At 40.9% G+C, this 16764-nt stretch overlaps 1 protein-coding gene and 1 pseudogene across 1 annotated transcript; both read right to left on the bottom strand.

Annotated features, from left to right (window-relative positions):
* Positions 1-2211: 2211 nt before the first annotated feature.
* Positions 2212-11484, bottom strand: LOC101685962 (olfactory receptor 8B3). Its single transcript, XM_045080312.1, has 2 exons — positions 11150-11484; positions 2212-3172 (listed from the first exon to the last, which is right to left on the bottom strand). Exons 1-2 carry the CDS (start codon positions 11482-11484, stop codon positions 2212-2214), a joined length of 1296 nt encoding a protein of 431 aa, XP_044936247.1.
* Positions 11485-12365: 881 nt separating this feature from the next.
* LOC123392163 lies at positions 12366-13009 on the bottom strand (annotated as a pseudogene).
* Positions 13010-16764: the final 3755 nt, after the last annotated feature.

The raw sequence follows: 16764 nt of genomic DNA, 5'->3' as shown, positions 1-16764 counted from the left end.
GTGCTCCATGTAATCCCTGCCCTCCTTAATACCCACCACCAGGCTCACCCATGCCCCTCACACCCCTCCCCTCTAAAATTCTCAGTTTCTTGGAGTTCACAGTGTCTCATGGTTCATCTCCCCCTCTGATTTCCCCCCCTTCACTCTTCCTTTGTTTTTCCTAATGTCTTCCATCTTATTCCTTATGTTCCACAAGTAAGTGAAACCATATGATAATTGACTTTCTCTACTAAATTCATATTTAAATAATGAAAGAGTTCTCTTCTTTCACTGACAAATTTAATGTTAATGTCAGAGTTCATTCCTTTCCTCATGAATAGCTACTATTTACAGAATCAATTGCTTAGAAGATTTTCCTTTGCCTACGGATTTGCTTAGTTACATGGTAAAAAATTAATTGATTAAATAAATGAAAAATCCGTTTCCAAATATTCTATTCTCTGCCCTAGGTCTATTTTATAACAAAACGAATCTGTTTTTATGATCAGAACCTAAATCTAAGTGTTAAACTCAGTTATGTAAGACTTCGGTGTCATCAAGAGTCCCCCAAGAAGCAAATGCCAAGAAATAATTAGACCTGCAAGACATTTATTGTGGTAAAAAACTGTGAAGGATAAAATGGGAGGGAGAGGGAGTCAGTGATAAAGGCCTTTAGACTGGGTTGAAACTCTGACACCTAAGAAAGAAGAGAAGGATATGCTAGGAAAATCTCAGACTATAGTGCAGTCCTACAAAGTCTGTTAGGATGACAGGAAGTACCTAAGGAAGATTGCCTATCAGAAGACACCTGTGTTACACAGCTATTGGCCAGCTCCTCTATGACTCATTACTCTAAGGCCCTGGCTGGGAACATCTCAGAGCGAGCAAGGACTCTGCCTGAACACAACAGTGAATCCATAGGAGTATAAGCTAGAGACTATCAGTCAACAGTGCTTCCCAAAACCAGTTCTCTCGAAAAGGAGCTAAACAGCACCTTTCTATGACTGCTATGGTCCAATGCCAAAAGCAAGTTGTACCCCAAAGTTTTTTCTGACTTATTATTTATTATTATCTATTATTATATTTTACTAATTATTGTAACATTAAATTTATTATTGTTGTTATCTGAACAAGATAATGCAATTCAGCAAGTATTTCTTGACGTCCCATTATGTTTGATATTCTAAATACACAAATGTGAAAAGCATTGGAGAAATAGGAAATCTATAGGAAAAAGCATCTAGTTAAATGCATTTATTACCTTATTGGTGGGAGAAGGTTTAAGTATATTCACAAAATGTTGCTAGGAATATAATTTATTGCTATTAATATACACCATTTTTCATTAGAAACTTCACTGGGTAAGTAAAATAATGGCTACAATGTTTCTCCAGATACTATGTGCAGAATTTTCCTTAAAGTGATAAATTTCAAAATTTACAATAAGAACTATATGCTCCTTTCCAAATATTTGGTATCATTTTGGAGGGTAAAGAATGCAAGTTTTATAATGCAATAAACCACCCACCCCTTATTGGGATCCTGAGATATGTATGTATTATTTCTCTAATCATTCCTTCTTACAACAATGACTGGCAATGAACAGTGGTATCTGTGTACTCTCTTAGATATTAAATACAGTGGATTGATAGACAATCTCAGAAGCCATAAGTACCTGGTATGGATTTTGCAATTACTGCAGGGAAAAAGGAAAGTCAGAATAATAACATAGAAAGTGATAAGAAAAATAGAACAAAAGGACAATATTAGGGGGATCTGATCCTACTTTAATCCTTATACACAATTTGAAATGCATTTCTTCGAATGCTACTACCTATACCAGTTATTGCTAAAAGTAAGAGTTCATGTACTGTTTGTGTCTAGATCAGTGAGCTCTAATTTTAACTTTATGTAAATGAAAAAACTAACCACATTCGTCCATATTAGAAGTAGCCCAGAAACAAAAGTAGCATAAAAGTTATTTGAAACATCAATGCATAGTTTCTATTTATAAAATATATTAGTTACTTGTGTAAACTTGCACACATGATGGAGATACAGAAGGAAAAATAAGACAAGATTAGCTATCAGCAAAAAGACAAGCAAGTCTATTAAACCACACATAACACAATCTGTAGAAGCAACATGGTTATGCACATAGGCTCATCTTGAAAAAACACCAATAATTATAAAATAAAAACCTGGGTTTCTTTATATTATTGCTGCTTCTAATTAGAACATGTTTCTACTCCAGATTTTAATCAGGGCTTTCCTGAATGCTATTTTGACATCCTTATTCCTCAAACTGTAGATCAAGGGGTTGAGCATGGGCCCTACGTTAGTATAGAAAACTGAAGAAACTTTTCCCTGCTCCATAGATCCAGGAGAAGAATATTTAAGATACATGAATGCTGCTGACCCAAAAAAAAGAGAAAGAGCAATGATGTGAGAGCTGCAGGTACTGAAGGCTTTTGATCGTCCTTGAGCAGATCTGATATGAAGAATGCTAGTGAGGATAAAGACATAAGAAATCAGGATGGTAAAACTGGGTACTGTGATATTAATTCCCACAACTATCAGAACTACCACCTCATTGACATAGGTGCTGGTGCAAGAGAGTTGGAGAAGAGGAAGAATGTCACACAGGTAATGGTTGATTATATTGACATGGCAGAAAGTCAGTCTAAGCATGCAGCCTGTGTGGGCAGAGGCTCCAGCAAATCCCATCATGTATGCTGCAACAGTTAGCAAGCAACAGACCTGATGGGACATGGTGACCCTATACAGCAATGGATGACAGATGGCCACATAGCGGTCATAGGCCATTGACGTCAACATGTAGCATTCCAAGATGACAAAAAAGAGAAAGAAAAACAGCTGTGTCATGCACCCGACATAAGAGATGATGTTCTCCCTTGATACAAAGTTCATCAGCATCTTGGGGGTGAAAACAGAAGAGTAACAGAGATCAATGAAGGATAGGTTGAAGAGGAAATAGTACATGGGGGTGTGGAGGTGAGAGTCGAGACCGATGAGAATGATCAAGCCAAGGTTGCCCACCACAGTGACAATGTAGATCATCAGAAAAAGGAAAAAGAGGGGTTGCTGGAGCTCTGAGCGGTCTGTTAATCCAGCAAGAAGAAATTCAGTCACTGAGGAGTCATTTCTAACCAATATTGTCTTCTTTGGAAATCTGTGAGGACAGAAGAAAGTCCCGTTAATAGAAACTCCAAATCTGGGGCACCTGGGTGGCTCAGTCATTTGGGTGGCTGCCTTTGGCTCGGGTCATGATCCTGGGGTCCTGGGGTCGAGCCCCGCATTAGCTCCCTGCTCAGCAGAGCCTGCTTCTCCCTCTTCCTCTGCTTGCCACTCTGCCTACTTGTGCTATCTCTGTGTCAAATAAATAAAAAAGAAAAGAAAAGAAACCCTAGCTCTCCTCCCTCTCCTTACAGTCTTATTTATGAGAAGACTCAGACCAGCAAATAAGTCCAACTTCACTCCACAGGGTCAGAGTGGACAGGCACACACACCCTTTAACATTAAAACCACTCTGTCTTATTGCAGGAGCAGCACGTGACAAACAACTGCTCCCGTCTTTACTAGAAGATACAGGGATGGAGCAGCTGAGGATAAAGGCTACTTGTTGGTGAGCTTCGGTAGTGGGGAGCTATCCCCAGCTCTCCCTTTCACTCATCTGATCCTTCACTTCCTCGTTCCTACTCTCATGTTTCTATTACCCTACCCAATACCTTAGTTCCCTGTCATAACTACCATGAAAGCAAGGATTCCTCTTGGGCACAGACCATATCACAATAGTGTTTCAAAGAAGAGAATCCCTACCAGTCTACAATGTTTTCAGATAACTTACTGCAAGAATCCATGAAGTCAGTAATGGATAACAAGTATTGAGGAGAACCTTGGTAGCCTAAGATTTATAATTCATCATATACTCAGGTATTTCTATACACTCCCCTTCTCTGGTCCATCTTAGCTGGACAGAGAATGAACAAAGGAAAGTGGATGTATTTTCCTTGGTTTTGTAGGAGGGCATGAAAGAGAAAGATAATTAATGTGGACATTGATTAAAGTTTATGAAAATGTATCAGGTTGTATGCTTATAACACATAACCTTTTTTCTATGTGCATTTCAATTAAAAACTTTATCTTAGGAAAGAGATAAATCTCTTCCTTTGATCTTGTTATATTCTGCATGTGTCACTTGGTACTGGTATAGCTATCTTGCTGCCAGATGAAGGATGAAGCCAACACAGAGAGGGTATGCTCAGAATAATGCAGGTGGTACAGTCAGAGCTTCATACATTGAGTTTCTTGTTATTCAATATAAATATTTTCCCTCATTTTTCAAGAAGAGAGAGAATAAGAGATAAATAGAAATGTGATTAACTTACTCTCCCTCCATTGAAAGAATTGTGCTGACCCTCTATGTGATCTTCTTCCTTTATTGGCCAAAGATCACATCACAGATATCACAGTCTGAGCATTCCAGGAGTCATTCTTGGTTGTAGATCAAACTTGTTGCTATAAACTTACTAAGAAAATATGAAGGGCAACTACACACTTGACACCTGTGCCACTGGGTCATAGAGCTCAAGGCATGTGCTTAAGGCTTATATATGAGAAATCCAGGTCCATGTCCTTTAGGACCTTCCCATCATGCTAAGCTCTATAGGGAAGAAACTGGTGTCTCTGTTTATAACCTAATTGTGACAATAAATATTAATTTCCCATCAGGGACTATACATTCCCTAGGGTATATAAGAAAGGATCCTATTTGTCCCCTGTAATTAAAATGTTATTGAAAACTAAGGAGGGTATGTGATGTGATGAGCACTGGGTGTTATACACAACTGATGGATTGTTGAACACTACATATGAAACTAATGATATACTATACATTGTATAATTAAATTTAAATTAAGAAAAAAATTCTCTATATTTCTAGGTAACATATTAGTTTTAAGGATTTAAGTTCATAAGGATTTGTGAATATTTCAGTAAAGTTTATTTCGCCTTTTTAAAATACTTGAGTCCTTTTAAATATTCAGTGTGTAAGCAAATTATATAGAGATCAACCAAGGAACTTTTGAACTGATTTCAGAGATTATTACTTAATAAAAATCATTTAATATAAAAATGACCCATTATTTCATGGAAATTTAATTATCCTGGGTTTTCTGACTCAGTATGTATTTGCTTTTAACATATTATATCAAATCTATAAGAAAAATCACTGTTAAGCTTCCATTTCAAGAAAATATGACTTTAGAATTCCCAGTTCTATATTAATTCATGATCATGCTGTGAGAAGGCATCTAATTTTTTATCTTGAAATTATTACAAGTTCACAGGAAACTGCAAAAATAATGTATGCAGTTGCTTGAAACCAACCCAGCTTCCTACTGTAATAACATCTTTAACAACTGTAGCATAATAGCAAAACCGGGAAATTGACATTGGTATGATAATGTTAACAGGATAGGACTACAAACATTTTCCGCTTTCAGCAGTTTTACATATACTGGGTGTTTTGTTATGCATGTAGATCTATGTGATCTGACCATGTAGTATGTGGTATGTGATCATGACCACAATCACGAAAGAGAAGTGTCCCACTACCATGCAGGAACTCCCTTCTTCACACCCATTTCCTCCCACCTTCCTCTGTGTCTTCTGGCAACCATTAACCTCTTCTCCATCTCTACAGTGGAATCATCCTAAAGGCAACAAATGAGACTGCATCATGTATAACCTCTGAAACTGGCTTTGTGCACTAAGCATGATGCTCCTAAGTCCATCCCAGTTGTTGCATGCATCAATGCTCCATTTCTTTTACTATTGAGTTGTGCTGCATTTTTTACACACATTTATTCATCCTTCTGTAGTAATTTAAAAATAATGAGGTTGTTTAATACACAGCTATTTTATTTATGGAAAATGTTTCAGGGGCAGGGGCAAGAAGATCACAGTTGAGATTGGTTCTTGCAATTTTCTCTTTTTTGAATGAATTTTACTGTGTTACAGTTTAAGTACAATAAAATGCATCCACTTTAAAAGTACAGTTTTTCAATGACTTTCATTTTATTGTAACTGCCACCATAATCAAGATATAATCATATATATGATATAATCATATATCATATATTTAAAGAGTATGATAAAATCATACTCTTTTGCAATCCAACTCCTGTCCTTTTAATCATGAAAGGATGTTGAAATTTGTCAAATGCTTTTTCTGCATCTATTGAGAGGATCATATGATTTGTATCTTTCATTCTATTAATCTGGAGTATCATGTTTATTGATTGGCATATGTTTAATCATTTTTGCCTCCCATGGATAAATCCCACTTAATAATGGTGTATGATCCCCTTAATGTGCTACAGAATGTAGAATTTTGTTTGGAGATTTTACATCAATATTCATTAGAGATAGCAGCCTGTAGTTTTCTCTTCTTACAGTGTCCTTGCCTTGCATTGGTATGAGGGTAATTCTGGCCTTGCACGATGAATTGGACAGTGCTCCCTCCCTAAAATTTTGGAAGAGTTAAGGTTTGGCATTAATTCTTTAACTGTTTGGTAAAAGTCACCAGTGAAACCATCAGGTCTTGGGCTCTTCCTTCTTAGGGATTTTTGATTATTGATTCAGTGTTCTTACTTGTTATTGGTCTGTTCAGATTTTCTATTTCTTCATGAATCAGTCTTGTAAACTGTATGTTTCTAAAAACATATCCATTTCTTCTCGGTTAGCCAATCTGCATATAATTGTTTATTGTCTCTTATGGTCCTTTGTATTACTGCAGTATTAGTTGTAATGTCTCCTCTGCATTATAGTATCATCATGTTATCATGGTCTTCTTTTTTTTTAATTTATTTTTTATTTATTTTCAGCATAACAGTATTCATTATTTTTTCACCACACCCAGTGCTCCATGCAATCCATGCCCTCTATAATACCCACCGCCTGGTACCCCAACCTCCCACTCCCACCCCTTCAAAACCCTCAGATTGTTTTTCAGAGTCCATAGTCTCTCAAGGTTCACCTCCCCTTCCAATTTCCCCCAACTCCCTTCTCCTCTCTAATTCCCCATGTCCTCCATGCTATTTGTTATGCTCCACAAATAAGTGAAACCATATGATAATTGACTCTCTCTGCTTGACTTATTTCACTCAGCATAATCTCTTCCAGTCCCATCCATGTTGCTACAAAAGTTGGGTATTCATCCTTTCTGATGGAGGCATAATACTCCATAGTGTATATGGACTACATTTTCCTTATCCATTCATCCATTGAAGGGCATCTTGGTTCTTTCCACAGTTTGGCGACCGTGGCCATTGCTGCTATAAACATTGGGGTACAGATGGTCCTTCTTTTCACTACATCTGTATCTTTGGGGTAAATACCCAGTAGTGCAATTGCACTATCATGGTCTTCTTTATCTCTTGTTATAGCTATTGAGTTAAAGTCTATTTCATCTGATGAAGAATAGCTAACCCTACTGTTTTTTTTGTTTCATCTTGCATGGAATATTTTTTTCCACCCCTCATTATTGTCTCTGTGTATCTTTTAAGTCTCTTGCAGGCAAGATATAGTTGGGTCTTGTTTTTCATTTGTTTGTTTACTTATTCCGCCTCTCATTGGAAAATTTAAGGTATTTACATTTTAAGTAATTACTGATAGGTAGGGACTTATTAATGTCTTCTTAATTATTTTCTGGCTGTTTTGTAGCTTCCTTATTCCCCTCTTCCTCTCTTGCTGACTTCCTTTGTGACTGGATGACTTTCTGTAATGGTATGCTTCAATTCCCTTCTCTTTGTCCTTCTATATCTACTGTAGGCTTCTGTTTTGTGGTTACTATCAGACTGACATAAAATATCATATAAACATTACAGTCTATTTTAAGGTGATAACTTCAATCACATACAAAAACTCTATTCTTTTACTCTCTTTTCATATTTTGTTTTTGATGTCACAATTTATCTTTTTATACTGTGTAAACTTTAACAAATTATTGTAGCTATAGTTATTTTTTTAAGATTTTATTTATTTATTTGATAGAGACACAGCAAGAAAGGGAATACAAGCAGAGGGCATGGGAGAGGGAGAATGCGGGGCTTGATTCCAGGATCCTGGGATCATGACCTGAGCCTAAGACAGACACTTAGACTGAGCCACCCAGGCGCCCCAGCTATAGTTATTTTTAATACTGGTATCCTTTAATCTTTACTAGAGTTAAGTAGCTAATCACCATATTGTAGTACTAGAGTATTCTGAGTTTGACTAAACATATTTACCAATGTGTTGTCTATTTTCTCATGTTTTGATGTTACCAGTTAGTGTCTTTTTGTTTCATCTCATGGCATTCTTTCAGTATCTCTTATAAAGTAGGTCTACTGCTAATGAATTACCTCAGTTTTTGTTTGTTGGAAAAGTCTTTATCTCACCTTTATTTCCCAAAGACAACTTTACTAGGTAAAGTATTCTTGGTTCACAGCTTTTTTTTTTTTTCAGTATTTTGAGTACATGATCCTGGGTTTCAAGGTTTCTCCAAAGAAATCTACTGAGAACCTTACGAAGGTTTTTTGGTATGTCAGGGTTATTTTTCCTCTGGCTGTTTTGAAAATTCTTTCCATTAATCTTTGATTTTAAATAACTTAATTATAATACGTCTTGAGGAAGATCACTTTGGGTGGAATATCGGGGTGAACTATTAACTTAATAAAGTTAAGAGTTCAAATCTCTCCCCAGATTTAGGAACTTCTCAGCCATTATTCCTCTAACCAAGCTTTCTGACCCTTTTTCCACCCTTCTCTTTCTGGAACTCCAATAATGTCTACAGTGTTTCTCTTAATGGTATCCCACAGGCCATGTGAGCTTTCTTTATCCCTTTTTATTATTTTCCTATGTTCTCACTGCATAATTTTTAAATGTCCTGTCAAAGACTCATTCTTCCGATCGATCCAGGCTAATACTGATACTCTTTCCTGCATTTGTCATTTCATTCATTGTATTTTTCAGCTCCAGATTTGTTTGCTTCATTGTGATGGTTTCTATCTCTATGTTCAACTTCTCATTTTGTTTGCGTATTGTTTTCATGAGTTCACTGAATCATCTTTTTGTGTTTTATGTGTTTTCTTACAGTTTACTGTGCTTCCTTAAAACAGAATTCTTTATAAGACAAATCACAGAGCTCCATTTCTTTGGGATCTGTTTCTAGAAAATTATTGTGTTCCTTTGGTGGTGTCGGGTTACACTGATTTTTCATATTGAAGACTGCTGTTATCTTCGTATATGAAGAAGCAGCTACTTCCTCCAGTCTTTCTGACTTGCCTCAGCAGAGAATTACCTTCTGTCACCTCTGCTAGTGATTCTGATGCTTTCTCAGACCTTTCTATGGTTATTCCTACTCCAAACTTCTTATTTCATCTTATGGCAGAATTCTTAAACCTGTATGCCATCCCTCCAACCTGCAAAGCCAGGTTAGTTGCTGAGAGCCTCCTTTTTGCTAAAATGAACACTTTTTGCTGGACTGAATGCTCAATGTGTGATTTTTTAAAGATGTATTTATTTATTTGACAGACAGAGATCACTAGTAGGCAGAGAGGCAGGCAGCAAGAGAGAGGAAGGGAAGCAGGCTCCCTACTGAGCAGAGAGCCCCATGCAGGACTCAATCCCAGGACCCCGGGATCACGACCTGATCCGAAGGCAGAGGCTTTAAGCCACTGAGAGCCACCCAGGCACCCTCAATGTGTGATTTTTCTCCAGCCTGCAGAGTCAGGCCATCTTTCCACATGTGCTTACTGGCCATCTTCTCACTGGAAGCACATGTGGAAAACCATCCACAGGATCGGGTTATGTGTGGGTAAGGCGCACAGTCAGGGGGTGTTCATGGCTACTTGAGAGCATCCCCAGTGGCTCAACAGCCAGCTTCCCAATGTACCCAATCCCGGTACGATTAGTAGGATGCACATCCCTCTGATGCCCTCCAACGGCCCTACCTGCGACTGCCCAGAAACTCCCACCCTCAGCCACACAATATAGCTCAGCTATCTGAACGGGATGAGAAGTGGATCTCTTTGGCAGTGTCTCCCATACCTGAGGAAACCAGAACTTCATTCCCATGCTCTTATTTTCCCCAATGGAACAACTTTTTTGGCAATGAGCTATGTTGCCTTGAGGGAGAAAGGACATAGGTAAAGTGAAACTGTTCCTCTTACCCTCTTCAATGCATCCAATCTTGGATTTGTTTTTACTCCGACAGTGTGCTGGTATTTCCAGGCTAAATTCCTGGACTTCCACAAAGGCTCTCTCATCTGAGGGTAATTGTCAAAATTGCTATTTTTGGGGGGGGGAGTAAAAAATTATTATTACACCATGATGTAACATATTGTTCATCTTATGATCTTATTACATTATTCATCTTGGAATTTCCTCTAAGCCAACCTAAGTCAAGACTCTCATTCTTCCTCCTCCAAGAATAAAGAATGGGACAGCCAGAATTTGGTTGATCTACTAATCAATAACAAGGGGAACACATATCATTACTCTTTCTGTAAGTGCCCATCATTATGTGTGTATCTTTGAGTGTGTGTCTGTGTGTGGGTGTGTGTGCCATGTTTTATTGTTAACACCAAAATGTAAAGAATCACATTTCAGGAGATGTTTTATCTAGCAAGATGTGAGAGGATGCAGACAGGAACTCCAAGGGCTCTGGCTGGACTCCCAAACTCTGGCATCTGCATGGTCAGAATGCTCCACTTCCTGCAAAGGTTCTCCCTTAATAACGGGCCTAGAACAGCCTACTCAGAGCAGCAACACACCACGCTGCACAAAAAAACCCTGACGTTTTCCACCTAAAAAAACGTTGCTGCTGTCACCCCTGCCTAAGAGGTGGCTTTGATAACAAACAATAAGCTGTCAGAGAGTGAAAGTGTCCCCCAAACACCACCATCCTCCCTTCTCCAGCTCCTCAGAACTGCTGCCTTCGCTCAGTGGACTTAAATCCTCTGAAATAATTTTGCTCATGTGATCTCTTACACTTTTAAGAAACAAAAACACAAATATTGGGAAAGAAATAGCAGGAACACTAATTTCCACAGTGCTAGAACCTACCGTGGGGACTTTCTAAACATTTAATGCCAAAATGTCTCACTTGAAATCAAAGTTACTTTTTGGAGGTAAAGAAGATACAGGAAAAGAAACTGAGACAGATTTTGCAGGTTTGTGACAAAGAGGAAAGGATCCAACAACAGGGCGAAGTTGGAGTCTGCTGGGTACCTGCCGGGCAAGGACCACTTCCATCTCATAGTGTGCCAGGACCCGGTGGGGCAGTGGTCTGGGGCTCAGGCACCAACACCCTCTATCCCCTGCCCTTGCCTGTTCGAGGAAGCAGTCCTCACCCAACCCTTTTCTGGACATAGCTGGGGATGGGCCTGTGAATGTGTCCTCAGAGGATGCTGGGGATCCTTCATGAAGCTGGGGTATCATCATCTACCTGGATTGAGTTTTATTGTGCTGCAAAGCCTAATCCTCTCATCCCCCACCAGTTGCTAGCTTGAGCCATGTTGGAGGAGTGAGCCAGATCTGCTTCAGTTGGCATTGGCAGGGCAGCCTCTCAGGGATCGTGTGTCCTGCCCCTTTGCCTACAGTGGCTCTACTGCACCTCCTGAGAGAGAAACCTTTTCGGTCTGGCTCCACCCCTCTTTCAAAAACTGCCTGCAACCAGGTCTTGCTTCCCCACAGCAAAAGGACAGGCCACCAAGGAAGATGCAGGGAGGGCAGCCAAGAAATAAAAATCCAAGCAGGGCAAGAAGTGAGACCTCATCAATTTGAAATGGAGACAGGAGAGAAAGAGCCTGAGAAGGTAGGAGGTCCTGCGAGAGAAGATGGGGCTGCCAGGAGAACAGTACGGAGGCAGCAGAGTGAAGGAGCAAGGCAGGAGACTGTGCAGGGAGGGGAACCCCGAGAATGCAGAAGCCCCAAAACACAAGGCCCTGAGAGAATGGGGGACTGAAGCACAAGAATATGGGCCCTCCCCAAAAGACAGAGGACTAAGGCAGGAAGAGAGGGCTCCCTGAAGTGAATGAAGGCTTAAAAGGCTGGAGGCGGATGCAGAGAGGTGGCTGAGGGCCCAGAGACAGGCCCTGAGAAAAGATGGGGGTGGCGAGGGTAAGGCATGGGGCACTGAGAAGCTGGGGCCCCAAGGATGGAAAGGCGAAGGGGCAAGAGGCAGAGCAACCACAGTGAGTCCCAAGAGGAGCCGAGCTCTGCCTGTTGTCAGCTGGGTTCCATCCAGACTGCTGTGACCTGGGGACCAGGTGCTCTGGCTGATGCAGTCACCCGCCACCTGAACTGGTGTGCCAAGAGACTTACTCCTTGCCTTTGAATGTTCCCAGGATCGTGGATGCGAACTTTCCTGCCTTGCTGTCCCTGGTGTCTTCCTCTGCCGGGCCCTCTTCCCTGCACGGGATACCGAGCTGCTCCTTTGCCCTGAAGACCTCCCAGAGACTACAGCCGCTTCTCTTGGCGCATGCTCTCCACGAAGCCTTTCAGCCCGCCTCGCCCCGCCTCAGCCCGCCTCGCCCTGCCGTGCCGCAGGTGGCAGTGTGTGCAGCCCAGCAGGCCGTGTGTCCCCGGGCTGACCGAGTGGAAGATGGCCGAACCTTTGTCCCTGTCGGGCGTGTCAGGGGCCAGGCCGCACGCAGCTGGCCAGGCCGCACCAGGCCCGCACGCAGGCCTAGCTCAGGGCTGCCGTGGGCCGCGGCAGGGACTCCACGGTGCTTCTGGTCACGGGCGCCAGTACTTTCCAGAATGCCTTTCCAGCCATCTCTCAGGTTCCTGCGGTCCAAGGTATTGGCCTGGTGGAGGCCGCACGCGTCCCCGGGACCTGCTCCTTTCCTGTTGCCGCCTCCATGCTGTCGTCTGGGCCTTGACGGCCGCTTAGGGCTCTCGGGCTGCCGGTTCTCCAGCGGCCCTCGTCCTCTGCGTGCCCCTCAGCCTTGGGGCTCAGCATCTGCTGCAGCTCGGGAGCCTTCACACAGGAACTGCATGGGGCCTCCAGCCGCCCCCTCCGCCGGCCGGGCCTTCGGAGACTCCGGGGACAAGGTAAGGGTGAGGGTGCCCCCGCGCTCCGGCACAAGGGGCACCCAAAGGACACGCTCGCGTGCTCGCCGTCGGCTCAGGTTCCCTTTGGCGCTGCGTGGAGGTGGAGCCGCCCCTCGGCTTGGGAGGAAGCGGGGCGGGGCCGGAGGAGCGCAGGCCCGGGGAGCCGCTGGCTCTGGGCAACGCGGTCTGTTTTAATCGATCTGTATTAATCATAAGCAGATCAGCCAAGGAAAAGTGTTTGAGTACGACCAAATTTGTTTTACAATCCCGGTATCCGGTATGCATGCGACAGCGTTTCAGAGTCGCAAACACAGTCTTGTTAAGAATTTAGCAACTCAAGTACAATGTTTTACACATTTCTTTTCACCTTAAACTTAGGATAACTGGTCAAATAAGTAAATAAACGGTAGATAATGGGGTCATGTTTCCCACTGTCACAGAAATAAGATGCAAATAGGCAAAATAGGAAGGCTATAATGAAACTTGCGTTGCTAGATTAGAGTTGGAAATAACAGTATTAATTCATGTTTCTATTATATATTAAGATAGATGAATATAGAAATAATTAGATATGGAGATACACACAAGAGTTTGAATACACAGCATATTTCCCATCCCTTTCCACTAAGAGTGTTACCAAAATCCAAGTTCAGCTGCCTGTCACTCAAAAAGCCAATACTCAAGAGTTTTGATTGGAAAGGAATATGACCTTTATTCAGGAGGCCAGCCACTTGGGTAGAAGGTGGGCTCTTGTCCAAAGGCCAACTCCAAGGTTTCTGCCTGGCCCAGGGGTTTTAAAAAGAGTGTAGAGCAATTAATAAGGGGGAGTGCTGTGGTCCCTAACATTTCTTGATTACATGCCCTTGATTATAGAGGTTGTGCAAGGAAGGGGGTCTGGTTTCTGTTTCTTGACATACCCAGGTGTTCTTTCTTTCTAGGAAAGAATGCATGATCTGTAGATACACAAGCAGGGTTTGTATATTGATTAAAATGGTTAATCAATAAAATGGTTAAGGGTGCTTGCTAAAGCTCAAAAACTACTAGGTTGGCTGGATGAGCTGAGGAAGCTTCAGAACCTAGAAACAGTGATACCCTAGTATCAATGAACACATCCAGCACCCAGATCTTATTTCTGAATAGTGTTTTCTGGCAATAAGAGCTAGTGTTCCTTGGAGAAATGATTCATTTTAGAGTTGGACCAAGAAAATATCAGAATGATTCTGAAACATAGTGTCAGAGAGTAGAAACTTGATTTTTAAAAAGAAGATGGAGTCATAGTCAAAAATGCATATAATTCAACCTGGGAACTCTTAAGGACCAAAACTGGAATTATTTGGAGAACAAAATAAATAATGATACTATTGGATTATAATCCTAAGAACAAAGTAAATATCCATGAATCCATATAAATTTCAAATATATATAGATATACAAAACCCAATGAGGGTATTCTACAACATATCTGACCTACACTCTTCAAAATTGCTATAGTCATAAAAAAAAAAAAAAAAAGGCAAAGACTAAGAAATTGTCGCACATCAGAGACTAAGGAGATGTAGTAACTAAATGCAACGTGGCTTCCTAAATTGGATCCAGGAACAGAAATATGGCAGTTGTAGAGAAACTGGTGAAATCCAGGTTAAAAATCAGTATTTTCATTAGCAGTGTTATATTGAAGTTAATTTCTTAGTCCTGTGAAATTCATACTAGGGGGAATCTGCATCAAGAGTATATCCAGGAATCCTCTGCACTATCTTTGTAACTTTTCTATAAATCTACAATTATTTTTAAATAAAAAGTTATTTACAAAAGCACAAATCCCTCATCCCCAGAAAAATGTAGTATTTGATTTTATGTAAACCTCTTTATATATTTGCAAACATAATTTCTTCCTTTCTATAAATAGGAAAGCACTTCTGTACACATATTTATCTTTTGGGAAGATGAAAAAGAGTCACACTTCTTACTTAGACACGAAATGGGTTTGTGTCATCTTCATGGGATGTGGTGCCCAACCTTCCACTATAGAATCCAAAAGGTAGAGAAGTTCTGCCTCTGTGTTCCCAGGCCAGCAGGACAGGCACATCGACCTAGACTCAGCCAATCCCATAACTCCTATCTAAGATTTTGGCCTGGAGCAAATAATGCAAATGCAGGGAGATGACTGGGAAACATGCAGGTGGGTGCTGCTGTGTCCTGGGGCTGAGTCAGTGGTATGAATAGGGTGGGGACCCTGCAGCCTTGGGATCAACAATGTGGCCACACACTAGTCCTCTGAAATACTGCCTGCCCTTTGGCCGCTGGAGTTGCCTTGATTCAACCTATTCTCCAACTTTGGTTTTACAACTTCAAACCAAATCTCCCAATTCCCAATGTCCTTTCTATTAACTTTTCTTTTGTTTAAAGAAGCTAGAAACATGTTTTTTTTTCCAGTTTAATGGAGATGTTATTGACATATGTCACTTTATCTGAGTCATTTTTCTACTGTTTGTCCACATAAAAACCCTGATAAATCTCACGTGTATAAGCCAAAATATAAACTACCCGACAAAACATGTATCTGTCAGATGAGTTAAATGATAAATTATAAATATGACTACACTTTTCAATACAAGATTTTAGGGTGTTTAAATCAACAATTACTGCAATTTGTGTATTCTTCATACTTCTCTTCTCAAAAGACAAGAATCTAGCTTCCTCTTTGGCAAACAATGTCACTGTTGGCTTTCTCAGTAATAGAATAGGACTTATGAAACAGGTTTCATATAGTAGCAACGCATTTGCTCTCATTTTGGATTTTTCCACCAGAAATTATTAGAAGTAAGGCACACAGACAGTTTACACTTTCTGAAAAAGATGGAAGGTCAGTGGAACTTCCAGCTGTGGCTGAATGAGAAGGTTGGCAAATACAAACTTGGATGGAATTGGCCAAAACAGCAATTCTGGCACTCCGAAAATGAACCAAATCTGAGAACTGGTGATGCTTCAGAAAGTGTGCAACTTTATGTAAGACAATGGGAGTTTGTGATGTTTTGCATAGAGCTCCTCCCAGTAACATGCCCTATTCCCAGCTTGGTAGAGTCAGAGGTTCCGCAAGGTGGGCCATGCCAGGAGGCCTGGAAGCTGAGCTGCCACTGACAAAGGATGCTCACTCCATCCTGAACAGTAGGCAACATCAGTACGCACATCACGGAGCATAGTTGTGGATATGACATGAGTGTGAGGAAAGCAGAGAGAGCCAATGCTTCTACTGGCCTGAGGCTGTGGTTTATTGTAGCAAGGTGGTTAAGGGAGTGACTCTTGAGTTAGACTGTCTGAATTTAAATCCAGGGGGTTTCTGCACTTCCTGTAAGATTTTTAGACCAGTTGTGTAACCTCTTCCAGCCTTGGTATCCGCATTTGTAAGATGTGAATAATTGTCCTATGGGTTAAATGATTTCGTGCATGGAAACTGGTAGAGTACTCACTGGTATGTAGGAAGAGTCTGATAAGTGTTTTGCTCTCCTTCTTGTTCATATTCCCCTATATGTGTATATAGCATGAACCTGTTCCCTACCTGCTTCCTTGACAGTTCTATTTCTGTGTCTCAAGCTAAATGCCCAAGAAAATGCATTCAACATTTTCTTATAATTCCCAGTATTACTCCTCCTCTGATCATCATTT

This window comes from Mustela putorius, unplaced genomic scaffold, assembly GCF_011764305.1.
Source record: "Mustela putorius furo isolate JIRA1106 unplaced genomic scaffold, ASM1176430v1.1 tig00000460_pilon_pilon_pilon, whole genome shotgun sequence".
Classification (NCBI taxonomy): Eukaryota; Metazoa; Chordata; class Mammalia; order Carnivora; family Mustelidae; genus Mustela; species Mustela putorius.
This window is presented reverse-complemented; position numbering and strand designations above follow the sequence as displayed.